This window comes from Propithecus coquereli, unplaced genomic scaffold, assembly GCF_000956105.1.
Source record: "Propithecus coquereli isolate 6110/MARCELLA unplaced genomic scaffold, Pcoq_1.0 Scaffold18, whole genome shotgun sequence".
Classification (NCBI taxonomy): domain Eukaryota; kingdom Metazoa; phylum Chordata; class Mammalia; order Primates; family Indriidae; genus Propithecus; species Propithecus coquereli.
Window position 1 is genome coordinate 346,220 of NW_012142745.1, and position 16,376 is coordinate 362,595.

Sequence of the window (16,376 nt, forward strand, 5' to 3'; positions counted from 1 at the left end):
TTTGTAGAGACAAGGTCTCACTTTTACTCAGGCTGGTCTCAGACTCCTAACCTCAAGTGATCCTCCCACCTCCACTTCCAAAGTGCTAGGTTTACAGGCATGCGCCACTGTACCTGGCGTTTGCATGAATTTAAACTCCTCCCTCAAGGTACCTGTGGTTGGACACTTAATCTAAAAGTCAAAAACAAAGCCTCTTTTCCATTTTTGCATTAACAGTGTTTCTGGTTAGTGGCTCTCCTAACCAGAGTGAAGTGCAGGCCAGATGGTGTCTAGGAACGTGAGAAGGCTATGTTCAGAAAGTCTTCTGCCCTGCCACCCTTTCCAAATTTGGAGGCTGGAATAATTTAGAAAACTGGACCTTTGCTGGGGTTTTACCCAAAAATAAATTGTCTGAGTTTTGTCCTAGGCCTAGAATTTTAAATTTCCAGGAGAAGGGAGACTGATGGATGCCTGGCACAGAAAGTCGTAGCCTAGGAACACTGAAGTTCCTCGTGGTTACTAATGTGCTTGCTGTGGGCCTTTGTGGGCTTTCCCCTGCCAACATGCACTCCGCTGATCAGCATACAAGTCCTGCCCTGGTCATTTGGCAGGCAGGCTCTGAGGGATGTTTACTACCTTTAGGAAAAAGGGAGTTTATTCCTCACTCACATGGGTGTCCTCCTGCTAGGGTTGGTGTATTATGATTATAGGCATACCAACTAAGTGCTGGAGAAAGTCTGGTAGATGGCATCATTTTAGTGCTCATTCCATGAAAAGCAATAGGTCCAACAGTTACGCTTTTGGAGATTAGCTTATAATGAACTAGAATTCTTTTCATATCATAAGATCTAAAGTCAATCTAGTAACTAAGTAACTTAGAAAAGTTAAGTGGAGGCCGGGCGCGGTGGCTCACGCCTGTAATCCTAGCACTCTGGGAGGCCAAGGCGGACGGATCCTTTGAGCTCAGGAGTTCGAGACCAGCCTGAGCAAGAGCGAGACCCCATCTCTACTAAAAGTAGAAAGAAATTAGCCAAACCACTAAAAAATATATATATATATATAAATTAGCCGGGCGTGGTGGCACATGCCTGTAGTCCCAGCTACTTGGGAGGCTGAGGTAGAAGGATCGCTTGAGCCCAGGAGTTTGAGGTTGCTGTGAGCTAGGCTGATGCCACAGCACTCTAGCCCAGGCAACAGAGCGAGACTCTGTCTCGAAAAAAAAAGAAAAGTTAAATGGAAACAACTAGTTTCTGTGTGTTCAGGGTCAAGACATAAGCAATCTGCCTCTTAGACAGTTGTGAAGATGTTATTTTGAGGGCCCCTTATATCTGTTTGCATGTTTATAGGATGTTTTCCTGAACTGGGACCACTGAGGTTCTGGTAGCAATTATGTAAAAGTCCATGTTTACACCTCTGATTTAAGGTGCTACCTTTATCATATAGTAAATTTCTACAGATACTTGTATTTATTCCGAATAAATTGTACCTTGACTAAAGAGAAAAATAAAACGATGTCCAGAAGACATCCTAGCCAGAGGGAGAGAAAAGAGGCAGTATTGCTGGTTTACATGTAACAAAGACACTAATGATAAAGGAGGGCTGTTTGGGTTTTGTTTTGTTCTTTGTTTTTAAGTTTTAAGAAAAAGAACCAAGGAGAAGCAAAGACATAGATTATCCAAAGGATTGTCCCAAACCAGAAGCATATTGTTGACTGAATCTTAAATGTATTATTTTCCATGTGCAGAACTGATAAAATGCTAGTAAGTCACCACAGGTTTACAAATACCCCCATCTCGTTGTAAACACCACACATACCTGTGAATTGGAGCCTTAAAGACACTTAATAAACAAAAAAAAATGCAGATGGTTATTTATCTGTTATATTTGATCCTCTGAGGCTGTAGAGTAAAACCAATAGAAGTTGGAAAGCTTCCTAACCCCTTTGTAGGATAAAAGATGTTTTCTAAAGAAGGACAATTTCAGAAGCTTTGCTTTGGGAATTTCCATTTGGGATGATCTTGACTCCTTCCCTTCCTCTCCAGCTATTGGGGAACAAAATGTGTTCAAAAAGGAGCTAACATAACCCAGTTTGTGATCATTTATTTTCCAGCAACCATTAGAAGCCAAGTAGTGCTTGCTTGAGAGGCAGTATGCAAAACGGGTGAGGTCCCAGTCTGGGCGTTGGGACTCCTCAGGTGTTATCTTTTCCTTTGCCACTAATTGCTGGGGGCTTGCTGGTGAGCATACATTTTTCCTGCCTGCCAATGGAAACAGCCCCTGCTCCTTCTTTACTAGATCAGCTAGGGTAGAAGTGCTTTCTTTCACTTAGCAAGCCATGTGCTAGACAGTCTCTGTGAAGGACAGAGGAATAGACACAAAGATGAATAGAATAAAGCAGGATTTGGGGCATGAGGAACTCTTAACCAAAGGTGGGGAAGCCAGATGCCTTCAGAAATAGTACAGTGTCATAGTAGAGGTTTGTAGAAGAGACATGGCAACTCCAGTGAGAGAGCAGCCAGCTGCCCTGGCTGTTGGAGATGGTGTTATGGAGGAGGTAATATTTGAGCAGCAGTGAAAGAGCACTGCAGACCACACAGCTTTGTCTTATAGGACAAAGAGACCTTGCAAAGCCATCCTTTGGCCAGCCTATAACCGTCATCTTGGAAGGCCCACTCAGTGGATGAGATTGGAATCATCCAGTGTTACTGGCATTGCTAGAAAATCTAGTTCTGTTCTTGCAAATCTGATTGAGAGAGGGAAGTCTTGTCACTTGTCTGTTTACATAGGAATGCATGAACTGTAAAAGCCTGAAGTTTAGACACTGGAACACGGAAAGAATGGCCTGATTTTTACACCCTCAGTCATTTTTCTGTACTTTGAGGATAGATATATTTTTGATGAGCTCTTATACAGAAGGGGTGATATCCAGGGCCATTCAAGAGCCAGAGTTAAAATCAGACTTTATTACTCACGGCACATGGTCTCCCTTTCTTATGAACACAACGGCAACTAAGCTTCTTAACTTCTGCCCCCAAAAAGGGTTTAATAAGTTTGCTCTAGATCTTTGATGAATTCTTAACAGGATCTAAGATTCCTCAGTGAAACAAGACTCATGTAAAGGCCCAGAGCCCAGAGAAAGTATGATATTCATGAAACTGGAAGAAGGGGATTGGGGTGAGCAATGAAAAATTAGTTAACTCGTGAAGGGCATAGATAGAAGGAGTTAAGACTTCAGTTAAAGATAACAGCACTTAAATTTAACTGGTGCTTTGCAATTAGCAGAGTCTCAGCTGTATTAATAATTTTATCACCTATGTTGGTCCAAAATAAGAGAAAGGGAAGAGCTGGGCATGGTGGCTCATACCTGTAATCTCAGCACTTTGGGCGGGGCTAAGACAGGAGGATTGCTTGAGGCCACTAGTTTGAGACCAGCCAGGGCAACATAGTGAGACCCCATCTCTGCAAAAAAAAAATTTTCTTTTTAATTAGCTGGGTGTTGGTGGTGTGCACCTGTAGTCCAGCTACTTGGGAGGCTAAAGCAGGAGAATCACTTAAGCCCAGGAGTTTGAGGTTGCTGTGAGCTATGATAATGCTATTGCACTCCCATCTGGGTGACAGAGTGAGACCCTGTCTCACAAAAAAGAGAGAAAGGGAAAAGGATTATTAACAGTGTTTTTGTCACATTTTGAAGATCTGACTTTTAAGTACTTCGCAGTCTCTCCCTTTTGAATCTGAAGTGCACTGATAGCAGCCAGCACTTGTAATATTTCACGTTTGGCGTAGTTTTATTTTTAACCATCTGGTTCAGAGGACTACAAAGGTCACACTGCATGGGGCAAACCCCATAGCATAGGTTGCCATTCATCTTATACCCATTTTTCTTCTGGTTGCTTTTGCTTTGTCTTGGCAGGAGTTCAAAGAAGGACGCAGAGCCAGCCACACAGCCCCCCAGGTCCTCTTTAGCCACAGGGAACCTCCTCTGGAGCTGAAAGACACAGATGCCGCCGTAGGTGACAACATTGGCTACATCACCTTTGGTGAGCCAGGAAGCCTTTGCCACTTTTGTGCAGCTTTATTGAGTTGACACTGCAGAATGCCTAAATCTGAACAGAATCTTGGTTAACACTTTAAGATGGGCAAGAGCAGGCATACTAAGTTGTCCCTGTTGCCATTGCTGTAACTGCAGGAAGAGTGTCACAGAGCATTAATTACAGAGCAGGCTATGTGCTATTTTTGTATAGTAATCATTTCCTTTTTCTTTTTTCTCCGTTTTTCTTAAATCTTAAGGAAAAATCTTAAGACTGAACTGTGATGGCAGTAGTTAAGCGTAGAGCCACGTAACCATTGCCACGCAGCTGGACAGGAGTTCTCTGTCATTCAGCATTTCTTGGTTTTTTGCTTATTAAGCCTGAGCTCCAGCCATGATTCCCGTGTTCCAGTTATACCCCGGAGAACTCGAGTCTGCCTGCCTTCAGTTGCTTCAGCCTCCTGAGCTGCCTGATCAGCGTAGCTGACAGTGTGGAGTAGCAGCTCGTTCACCCTCTGCACCTAATGCCACTGGAATGTCTCCTTTTGGGAATTTTATTTAATTCACCTTAGTGCTGAATGTGTGCCTGTTTTTTGGCGATTAATGAGTTGATTTACCGTATTTCATTCAGTCTAAGCTGAACATTCTGACAGACTTAAGTCATAAGCACCTTAGATTCTTTGAAATACAGTTATCGACTACTTGGTGTTCATTTCTTTTCAGGCCAGGGCAAACTGAGCCAGGAATCCCAGCCTTTCTTAGGAGGCATTCCTTTTCAGCAAGGCTTGAGATACCTCAGGGGATTTTGTGATTGGTGAGGCCCATGAGTAGAGGAGGTGGGCAGATAAAGAGGATTCCAGAGCGCCGGGGGAGGAGGGTGCGGGTGTGCTCCAGTGCAAAGGACTGAGCAGCGACTGCGCAGGTCTTCAGGTGGCTGGTCCGCAGGATGGACTTTGCTCCGCCCCAGCCAGAGGAGCTCCTCCTGCCTGGCCTGCCAAGAGGGTTCAGGTCCTTATATCTTAGTGTTTGGTTGTCACAGCGAGAATATGGGATACTCTCTGGCAATCTCGTTTCTGTGAAGACTTACTTTGTATTTTAGCACCAAGGACCCAGGATAGGCAGCCTTATTTCCTAATCTGATTTCTTCGGGTAAACTGTTTCCCAGATAGCCAGTTCACGTCACCGTGGGTCTGCCGAGCTGCAGAGACAAGCCAGTAGGCGTGTGGCAGGTGGGGCTGGTTTCAGCATGCACAGCCCCAGAATCCAGGGCTGAGATGAGTGGCCAGGGTCAAACCCTGGTTTTTCCGTCATGGGCTCTTCTTTTTGTGCTAATGGGGACATGGTTATGCTGTTTATCCTTTCCTTGTCTCGACAAAACCCTAACGGAGCCCAGGAGTGCTGGAACAAGTGGATTGTACTTGAGCTTAAAGAGAGTGAGGTTCACTGTAGGCTGCTATTTTTCCCGGCCCTTTGGCATTTATGTTACACCCTGACACCTTGTCTGTGTCCCCACCCTCAGTGCTGTTCCCTCGCCACACCAATGCCAGCGCTCGAGACAACACCATCAACCTGATCCACACGTTCCGGGACTACCTGCACTACCACATCAAGTGCTCTAAGGTGAGGGTGCCCGCCTCTCAGCTCCTGTGCTCCAAGTCTGTCTTCCCAAAAGAGTTCAGAGCTCCTAACAAAAGTTGTTCCTATAGTTCAGACTGTGGCTCTGACTCTTACGTAGGTAATTCCAGAGGCTTCAAGAAATCATGGTCTTTCTTCATCGACCCACTTTCTCCCATGCCTCCCCATAGCAGAGAGATGAATTTATCTCCAAATTGCTCACCCTCCTGCTTCCCTGCGTGGCCTAGGTCAGTCCCAGGGTGCGCCCAGACTTTCCTGATCACATCTCTTAATGAAAACAAAGCTGTCTTTCTAGAACGTGACTCTGCTTGAGCACCTGTTGTGTTTATTCCCAGGCCTATATTCACACACGGATGCGGGCAAAAACATCTGACTTCCTCAAGGTGCTTAACCGTGCACGCCCAGATGCCGAGAAAAAAGAAATGAAAACAATCACGTAAGTAGGGCAGTGGGCAGTACCATAGCAGGACCACCTACCCCTCCTGAGCTCACCAAGAAGAAAGTAGTGGGTATTGGTGGCCTGGCCCTCCAGGTGTCTGGGCAGATAGACCAAAGATGGGATTAACAGGTTTTTCACTCCTGAATGGGAAGCCATAGTCCCTTTGGCCTGAGTTGAGAGGTTGGTCTTGCCCTTCTCGTGGTCTTCCTGGAGAAATTGAGCAAGTTGCTTTAGGGTATTTAGTTGAGTAAATAAGCCTGGAACCACCTTTCAAGTGTTCTTTTTCTTGGTTCTCTTCTCAGCAGGAAGTTTGCATGGAGAAGAAGGGTCTTTATCAGGGATGGAAATGATGAGTAGAGTTCTAAAGGGTGTGTGGCTCACAGTACCAGAGACACCAGCATGGCCTAGAGCCTAGAGAGTTCTCTCTCTGTGCAAGGTGCTAGTTCTTGGTTCCCCATCCTTCTGGTGAGATTTAGGCAGTCTTGTTCACAAGATAAGGTCATAAGTGCTTATGTGCTGTCTTTCGTGCTGTTTGAACTAAAGATCTTGAGGTAAACTAGGTCTCCCCTGCTAGCCATTGTATTTGCCAACACCCAGTACTCCTGGAGCAAACCTTTGGGTGGTATGCATGGGGCTTCACGCTCCTTCGCCTGGCTTGTGACACAGCTTCTAGCAAGTTAGTTTCTGCTGCCATTTGCAAGGATGTGAGTACCTGAGCAATAGGTGAGGCTTTCAGTCCTAGAAACGTCAGACACTTAAAGCAGTTTAAGTCACCCTGACTTCTTTAGGCAGAGGCCTTTCTCTGTAGCAGCTGTGTCTGCCACCCAGAGCCTAAGGAATGGTGTTCAATGTAGACAGATTCTCTGCTCAGAGAGGTGTCCAAATGCCACACAATGAAAGGGCAGCATTGTTTCTTCTACTCTGCCACTTCTTGGCAGATCCTAAGCTGGGCAAAGTGACCAGCAAGGTGGGTTGGGCAGGTGAGGGGGTGTGCCCTGGGACACATGTACTCTCGCTGCCCCCCAGCACCTGGTCTTCATCCTGCCATCTGAGGTTTCCCTTTTCCCTGCTTGCTCTTCATGGGGTGCTTTTCTCACCAGGTACCACTTTAGTGACTTCAGGTGTGAGGCAGCCAATTTCATGCTGCTTTCACCGGTAGAGGGATAGCCAGTTTAGTAGATGCCAGGAGGTGACGTGGCTGGCCTGTCACAACTAAACTGGAAGGCTGTGTATTAGAATAGTCCCAAGGCTGCCTGTGTCACCCTTCAGCCCCAGTAACTGCTCATCCAATCAGGAGGAAGGCCCACCACCCAGCCACTGCCCTATTCCACAGCCGGCTGATAGTCTTGTGGTTCGCTGCCAAGTGAATGCAGTTGTATGGTGGGCAAGGATGGCTGCCTGTCCCGTTGAGGGACCTGAGGAAAGGATGAATCCCTGAAATGAACAAATCATCCATAAACCACCATCCTGGGACTTAAAAGACCAGCTCTGGCTTCGTCTGTTCTGTGACCTCTCTTTGGCGGAGTTGGGCCCTAGAAAGGAGAAGTGGGATGCGGACAACTGCATCCACCCTGAAAACCAGATCATGTTACTAATGGTGGGTAGGAGTTAAGTAGCTCAGCTGTGAACAGGAGAAGCTGGGACCTCCACACAACAGAGCAGGAGGAGTCTGCAGAAGCGTGGACAGGGTGAAATAGGGCAGTGGGCCTGCTCTGAGAATCAGGGCCCTGGATCAACAGCTGACAGTCCAAGTCAGCACCCTCAGTGTGCTGCCCAGAATTAAACACCCAGGAGCTTTTCATTTGAGGGGAAGAGTAATAAATTGTGCCTTCATTTTGCAGTGAGTGAGACATTCAGGGCAGGAAAGATATAGTGCCCTTGTTTGTTTGCTTTTTGTTTTGTTTTTGCCCTAATTTCCTATAGTTCTCAGCTTGAGCTTCCAGGCTGTTTTACTACATATCCTTAAGTACCAGTTACAGGCTGTCTTTGGAAACCAGCTGGCCCTTCTGGAGAAATCTGGGTAGAACAGGACGCCTTGACTCAGGAGCCTAGAACCAGACAATGTGTTCTGTAAGCCAATGTGTAGTCAGCACGTGGGAACAGAAATGCCTTTAACCTTGGAGGTTTTGAGGATTGCTTTGAACCTCTTGTCCCCATGGTGAAAGATAAGGAACTGCTATCCAGGAGCCCTGAAAGGTAGACAGTTGAGTCCAGTATGAAATATAGGTTCATCTAGGCCATCCAGAAATTGTAGATGAGTGATGCTCCTATTTAACGTGGTTCATTTAATGTCTTCATGTGCTTAACACAGATATTCCCTGGCACCCCAAAGTATTCAGTAGGAGGGGGAAGAGATGATGAAACCATTCTCTGAAAACTGGATCTTAGCCTGTGCCCTGTGGTTCCAACACCTCTGCCTAAGGAATCTAGTACTTTCTACCTCTTGTTTGGTGTCTCTTTGGGATCCCATCTAGTCCAGGAGTATGGGGTGGGAGAAGAGGGCAGCCGGAAACTGGCTTTTACATTTCTCTCTCCTTTCGAAGGGGGAAGACGTTTTCATCCCGCTAACTCCTGGGAATAGGAGGAGGAAGCGGCTGGCAACTGAAGGCTGGAACACTTGCTACTGGATAATCGTAGCTTTTAATGTTGCACCTCTTCAGGTTCTTAAGGGATTCTCCATTTTGGTTCCATTTTGTACACGTTTGGAAAATAATCTGCAGAAACGAGCTGTGCTTGCAAGGACTTCATAGTTCCCAAGAATTAAAAAAAAAAAAAGAATTCCACTTGATCAACTTAATTCCTTTTCTTTATCTTCCCTCCCTCACTCCCCTTCCCTCCCACCCTCTTTTCCAGGCTGTTTCGCTTTGCAGTATGTTACTGGTAATGAGTTGCAGGATAATGAAATCTTAACTTGTTTTCTCCTAAGTATTTGAGTTCAAAACTCCTGTATCTAAAGAAATACGGTTGGGGTCATTAATAAAGAAAATCTTTCTATCTTACATGAGAATTTGCTGGGTTTCTAGACTGTGAGTCCAGAAGAGAGAAGAAAAGGGAGGAAGAATATACCTGCATTGCCCTTGGACCTGCAAACCTGAGCTAGAAAGCCTTAGCTTTGAGAGCCTGTCAGGTCTAGATCCTCAGCCCCTAGAGGAGAGAGTGGCTGGCCAGTGAGCTATAAATAAACTTGAACGTGCTTCCGGTTAAGCTTGGTTCCTGAAACTGCCTGGCTGCTCCTGAGTGGCCAGGAAGCTCCCCAGTGACAGGCAAATTAAAGTGTTTTCTGGTTTATTCCTTTATCATGGATAATGTGTAACATTTCCCAAAATGTGTACCTCCGTGCGTGTGGACCTGCAGGACACTGATGAGTATTTAGGTGTGGATCTGATGTGAACTAACTGGCCACATTTTCTCTCTCTTAAACAGCAGCCCAGAAAACTGGCACTCAGGGAGATGCTCGCCTGAGAAACATGCAGAACCTAGCGGAGCATGCTGTCCCCTAGCAGGACACTGACCTCTGAAATAAAATTTGTTCAGAAAGTGCTCTTGGTAAGGAATTATCAGGAGAATTTTAGGAGCACCTGAACTCCTCTGAGGGCTGTCCTGATGGTTTCTACCTTCCTGCTTTCCCTTTTAATTTGTCTCCATCCAGGGCAGTGTGTGTGTTTCAGTCTGGTTTGATGCCCATTAATGAATTGTGAACTCACCTGACTGTATCACAACCAGCATTTTTATTTCCTAAACGTTTGATTTTGAGATAACTATAGATTTACATACAGTTGTAAGAAATAACACAGGGAGGTCCTGTGTACCCTTCACCTGGTTTCCCCCCGTGGTAACATCTTATATATCTGTAGTACAGTATCACAGTCAGGAAGTTGACATTGGTATAGGCCACCCACGTGCTTCAGATTTTACCAGTTTTACATGCACTCTTTAGTGTGTGTAGTATATTTCTAGGCGTTTTTTATCATATATGTAGTTTTGTGTGGCACCAGCATTTTTAAGAAATGGAATAGGCCGGGCGTGGTGGCTCACACCTGTAATCCTAGCACTCGGGGAGGCCGAGGCGGGAGGATTGCCTGAGCTCAGGAGTTCGAGACCAGCCTGAGCAAGAGCGAGACCCCGTCTCTACTATAAATAGAAAGAAATTAGCCAAACAACCAAAAATAGAAAAAATTAGCCGGGCACGGTGGCGCATGCCTGTAGTCCCAGCTACCCGGGAGGCTGAGGCAGGAGGATCGCTTGAGCCCAGGAGTTTGAGGTTGCTGTGAGCTAGGCTGATGCCACGGCACTCTAGCCCAGGCAACAGAGTGAGACTCTGTCTCAAAAAAAAAAGAAAAAAGAAATGGAATAGCATGGACTAGATCAGAGTGCATCACACCTGTGAAGGTAAGTATTGATCTGGAAATCAAAAATCGTGTGTTTTTGTTACACACATCATGACTGGATTGTAAAAATGTCCTTTTACTGTGAGTCACTGGAGAAGATTGTAAGCCACAGGTCATTCAGTCATCAGACTTCATTGTACTTAACTGAAATGGGCTCCTAGAGAGCTGGGGGTGCTCTGATTTCTAGTTGGCTATTATTGGGGTACCCCTGGTCACCTACTTCTGGTAGATGGAAAACCTGGCTAAGTTATTTGAGGGTAATTTTGACTAGAACCAGTTTTCACTTTTTTTTAAGAGACAGAGTCTTGCTTGTTGCCCAGGTGGGACGCAAACTCCTGTGCTCAAGCAATCCTCCTGCCTTAGCCTCCAGAGTACCTGGAACTACAGGGCCACACCACCGCACTTGGCTGTTTTGCTTTTTTGCTGACTTTAGAACATAACTCTAATATATGCTGAGGGCCAGGCTCAGTGGCTCTTGCCTGTAATACAAGCACACTGGGAGGCTGAGGCAGGAGGATCATTTGAGATCAGGAGTTCAAGACCAGCCTGAGCAAGAGCAAGACCCTGTCTCTATTAAAAAAAAAAGATATGTTGGAACTCACTGTACTCTCTTGCCAATAGTGGGAATCAGATTTCTGTAAAGTACTGTAGATGGCAAAACCAAAGTCACTTAGAAAATATGGAGTTAGGAGAGAAACAAAAAGACAGTAAATATTTTTTTACAGGAATAAATCCTAAGGAAGCTTCTAATTCCAAGACATTTTGTCAGCATTAAAAATCCATGCTAGGCCAGGCTCGGTGGCTCACGCCTACAATCCTAGCACTTTGGGTGGCTGAGGTGGAAAGATCACTTGAGTTTGAGACCAGCCTGAGCAACATAGCAGAACCCTGTCTCTGCAAAAGAATCTTAAAAATTAGCCAAGTGTGGTGGTGTGCACCTGTAGTCCCAGCTACTCAGGAGGCTGAAGCAGGGTTGCTTGAGCCTGGGAGCTCAAGGCTGCAGTGAGCTATGGTCACACCACTGCACTCTAGCCCAGGTGACAGAGTGAGACCCTATCTCCAAAAAAAAAATAAAACATGCTGGGTAAACCCCTATCCAGATTCGCTTCTTTCTCTTCCCCTGTTTCCAAGACACAGTTAGCATTAGAATGGATCTGGTCTCAAAGACACTCCTTGTGAGCCCCCGAGGTCCACTATAGCTCCATTCAGGTCCTGATGAGGGTGGGGCATGCTAAGGGCGTGGCAGGTCTAGTCCCCAGGGCTGCTGACTGGCTCACCTGCCCCAAGGGCCTACACCTGGGAGGTGTAGGTGTCCTTGGATTTGAGCTGGAGAGGAACAAAACAGTGTTTTAGAGATGGTTCAGTTAGAATCCAGGTTCTACCACTTAAGAGCTGTGTGATGGCAATTTTTTTTTTTATTTGGCAGAGTCTTGCTCTGTCACTCAGGCGAGTGCAGTGGCGTCATCATAGCTCACTGCAACCTCAAACTCCTGGGTTCAAGCAATCCTCCTGCCTCAGCCTTCTGAGTAGCTAGGACTGCAGGTGTGCGCTGACCACACCCAGCTAAGCAAATTTCTTAATCTGAGCCCTCACGGTCTCACCTTTAACTGGACATACCACCACCTTCCTCACAGGGTTTTTAAAAGGAAAAGAGTAGGTGAATGCCTGTCACATCATATGTATTATAATGCCTATAATTATTTATAATGCCATTTAATAAATCCTCGTTCCCTTTATACACTTGAGAGGATCAGAAGTGACAGGGCTGCTGCAGAAGCAAGGTCCAACGTAAGCCAAGCCTCATTTTGTTCTTGGGGTTTCCCAGGCCTTCCCTAAGATGGTTGGTATTTTGTATTTCCCCCCTCTTGGATGGCCCTTTCTGTGGGGGGCAGGTGGCGGGAATCTCCATGTCTGGATAAACTGGGACCTGGGCAAGCTAAGAACAAGGAGCTTGGCAGGCAGGAAGTGGAAGGATGGGGTCAGGGTCGGGGGTTGAAACCAAAAAAAGGAAATGGCCCCAGCTGCTGCATCAGCCTTCTCACAGGAGCTGGTACTTGGAGTTGCCATTCGGGTCCTCCATTCTCCTTGGGAGTAGTGCTGATGGGCCCTTGACCCAACAGCTACTGAGGCCTAAGCCAGGAGCCTGGGTCTACTGCTCTGGTGGTGATTTGGGGCTCAAGCAGTGCTGCCCCCTTCTGGGGATTGCTAAAAAGCACTGCGATTTCCGTGGCTCCCAGGGTCAGCATCTGACCCAGACAGCCATCCCAGACCTGAAGAATCTGGCGGTTTAAACCTAACAGGAAGACAAGGTTTCTTCTGCCCATACAGATGACTCGGGGCTTCCCGAAACCAGGTTTGTGTCCAGAGCCCTTCAGAGGCTCTCAAGGGTTCATCTGCTCCTGCCTGTGGGGAATGGAGAGGACTGAACAGTGGTGCAGGGAGGCTAACCAGGGTCCAGGAAGCCCTGCCTCCACCAGTCCAGGGCTAGGAGCCCTTGCGAATCGCACCCACCCAGCCCCAAACATGCTGGGTCAGCAGAGAGAAATTCGAGTGCCTATGAGAATGGAAGTGGACAGAGGAGGCCCAGGAGGATCCCGTGCCAGTCTGGACTGGCCACCCTGAAACAGACTCTACCTCAGAAAGAACTGAGTCCGGGCTGCAGAGTCAGCTAGACGGAGCATCTGAAAACTGCATCTCCGTGGGCGAAGGGGAGAAGCCAGGGGATGAGTCAGCCCCAAGCCTTGACGAAGGAGCAGAGAGGAGCTAGATGATCTGGTAAGGAGGAAACAGGGCCGAACGGGGAGCAGAACTGCCCTCGGCCTGAGTTGTCCCCCCTCGCACGTCTTCCACACACTGTTTAGACAGAGCAGCGAAGAAGAAACACAGACATCCTGGATCCTGCAGGGAGGAGGTCAGGGCTGGGAACGAGAAGGTCTGTTTATTCCTGGCAGTCCCATATCCGAGGGGCCCACACCCACTTGTGTCCATACCCCAGGCTGAACTCTCCCAGAGCCTTTGACTTCTGCCCAAGCAGACAGTGCGAGTCCTGGGCCCAGGTGCTGGAACCCCGGCGGCATCCTGCCCACCAGCTCCCCGGAGGCGGGTTTGAGGGCTAGACGCTTTCCTCTTCCCACTTTCTGTCCCGGTGGGAGTCCCACCTCTCCAGGCCCCCTGACTGGCTGCGCAGGGCTGGCAGAGCCAGACTTCTCAGGCATGCAGCCCTTCAGGCCCAGTCTCCCCAGAGAATACTGAAGTCGCCTTGCTGGTCATCTGGTGCTCTTCAGCCAGGAAGTTTTTCCTAATGTCTCACCCCGGCTTTCTTGCTACAGTGTCTGCCTGTTCCCTCCCATTTCCGGCCTTAAGGGAGTGTGGCCAGGCTTCTCTCCTCCCCCTCACCCCAAAGCTGCACTTGATACAAAGTGGAAATCAGAGCCCCACACCTCTTGGCTTCCTGTCCTTGAACTTGCCCTTCCCTTTCGCTGTACCTACTTTTCTCACTTTCCCTGAGGAGCAAAAGTATCATTCCCGTCATGCTTTTCATAGGCCCCCTATCTGCCTTCCTCAACACAGGTATTTCTTAGAGGGGACAGGTGCAGAAAAAGGCAGAAATCCTAATGCTGTTAATAATAGCTGTCTGTCACTGAGCGCTTGTGTGCCAAGTGCTGCATGCCAGGTCCTTGTCACACGTTACCTTGTTTAGTCTCACAATAGGTAAGTACAATTATGAGTCCCATTTTGCAGATGAGGAAACTAAGGCAAGAGAACTTCAGTAATAGGATCCCGGACAGCTCTGCTTCCAACACTGGCTCATGCCTCTTAATCATCAAGGAGGAGAAGGAGAGACGACCCCTCATCGAGTGCCAAGCCCTGGGGTGTACGCAGTTACACGTTAGCCCATGGCATTCCCCACAACAACCTTAAGAGGTGGTTTTTCTTGTTCCCATTTTACGTAGGGGAAACTGAGGGCCAGCAGTAACTTGCCCAAGGTCACATTTGTACCTCACGGCCCAGAACTTAAAAAGTAATAGTTAAGGAAAGTGTGGAATGCCCAGATTCGGGAAGGCAAGGCTGGACTTGTAAGCTGAAAGGCCCATCAGGTGATGGGATGGGGCCAGTGAAGACCCTCAGGCCCCAAACCCCCACCACCGCCATCATCGCACGCACCACCTGTAGCTGCTGTCATCAGGCACACAACCTGTAGCAGGCGGCAGAAGTGTGGAGCTGGCAGCTCCCACGGTTTAAGGCTTATGAATGTAAATGTATTAGCTGAAGCAGCAAGTGGGGAAGGGTAGACTAAGTCATTATTCATGAACCGGAATGCATTTGTCAGATTAGCTGGGCACTAGCGGGTGAGAGGGCTCCAAGCTGAGGTAGGGGAGCCACCACCTAGGTGGCAAGGTGTGTCCAGTTGGATAGGGGTGGGAGGGTGGGGGCAGGAGGCACTCATACAGAAGGATATGTGGGGGCAAGGGGTTGCTGCAGCTCAGGATGTGCCAGGTCCCACCCCCAGAGGCGGGGCCAGGACCCAGCCCTGGCTGCCGCTGCTCCATCCCTCCGGGAACCCAGGCAGGGGGCAGAGTCTGGGCAGGCAAGCCCCGCCCAGACCGCTGTTCCCACAGAGCAGAGACACCATTCACTGGCCAGCCAGGACACCAGACACGGTCCGAAGCCCTGCAGGGATGGCTACAGCAACTCCTGGCCACTGAGGAAAGCCCAGGCTGGAGGCTGGGCAGGCAACACCTGTCCCCAACAGCCATGTGAGTAGCTACCCCACATCCTGCTGAGCCACACCTCAAGACCTCAGCCCCAGATTCGGGAGAGGCCACTGCACCCAGTCCAAGCCACCAAGCCCCTCCGGAGTGTGAGGGTAGCACAGCCAGCATCCCGCTGAGAAATCACACCAGCAGGCTTCTCCCTGCCTTACTGCCCTGGTGGAGGCAGGGTGGAGAGAACCACACCAGGCTAGAGCTAGGATCTCCAGCTCAGGCCAGGTTTGGGGTAACAGACCCTGAATCTCATGGGGTTTAATAAAGATTATGGTGCAAGGAGGAAGGGGAACAGAAACTGAGGGCCTTTGGAAAGGAAAAGATGTCCTGGGTGGACAGCACAGAGAACATTAAGGAAGAGGAACCAGGGGCTGAGGTCAGGGGAAAGGGACCCAGGGGTGCAGGGGCTTGGAGGCCGGGGCTACAACACTGGGGAACCTGAGAATGGAGGGGAGCATCTTCCTCTCCGCTCAGGGTGGCCGTGGGGCCCTGATTCTCTGACCTGGAGAGGGTGAGGAGTAGGAATCCTTTCCTTATTGACTTTAATCCTAGCAACAGCAGCTGCGCCCCTGCTGACAGAAGCAGGAGCTCCCACAGGACCCAGGACCCCTCCCCCTGTCCCCAGGATGGGGCTGGCGAGGCCGTGGCACTGGAGGACTGAGACCAAGGAGTGAAGTGAACGGGAGGACAGGGACAGATCAGAGCCACAGAGAGGCCAGGCCCTGCCCACTGGCTCCTCCCTGTCCTCTGGACTCGGCTTCAGGCTCTGGGGGTGTTGAGGGTCGTCTCCTTGATGCTGGCATCTCCACATTCACTGCCAAGCGTCCCCTCCCCTTCCCCTCTCCTCCCTCCAGTTCCCAGGAAGGGCCCTGTTGCTAGTGTGGAGCGGACGAGTCAAGTTTATGGGCTGGAAGTCCTACCCGGAGGCTGCTCACTGAACCGTAATGGGCTACAAGGACAGATGGGGGGAGGAGTGTAGGCGACAGGGCACCCCGGTTGTGCCCCAGACCTGGCCCAAAGGAACCTCTCGCCTGATGGTTGGCTAGAAGACCACCACACACTGGCCGGACTTGTCCTCTCTTTTGGTTTATGTAGAGGCCACCCAGGTGGAGGCCGGGATGCACAGCTCCTCTCTGCTGCAC

The 16,376-nt window shown here is 48.7% G+C and overlaps 1 protein-coding gene across 1 annotated transcript in view; it reads left to right on the forward strand.

Moving 5' to 3' along the window:
* ARPC2 (actin related protein 2/3 complex, subunit 2, 34kDa) overlaps positions 1 to 9,079 on the forward strand; it is a 28,253-nt gene extending 19,174 nt beyond the window's left edge. Inside the window, exons 4-7 of the mRNA XM_012642537.1 lie at positions 3,890 to 4,016; positions 5,526 to 5,626; positions 5,977 to 6,077; positions 8,624 to 9,079. Coding sequence (XP_012497991.1) covers positions 3,890 to 4,016; positions 5,526 to 5,626; positions 5,977 to 6,077; positions 8,624 to 8,648 — 354 coding nt within the window. The 3' untranslated portion in view covers positions 8,649 to 9,079. The remainder of the gene's footprint in view (positions 1 to 3,889; positions 4,017 to 5,525; positions 5,627 to 5,976; positions 6,078 to 8,623) is intronic.
* The last annotated feature ends 7,297 nt before the right edge of the window (positions 9,080 to 16,376 follow it).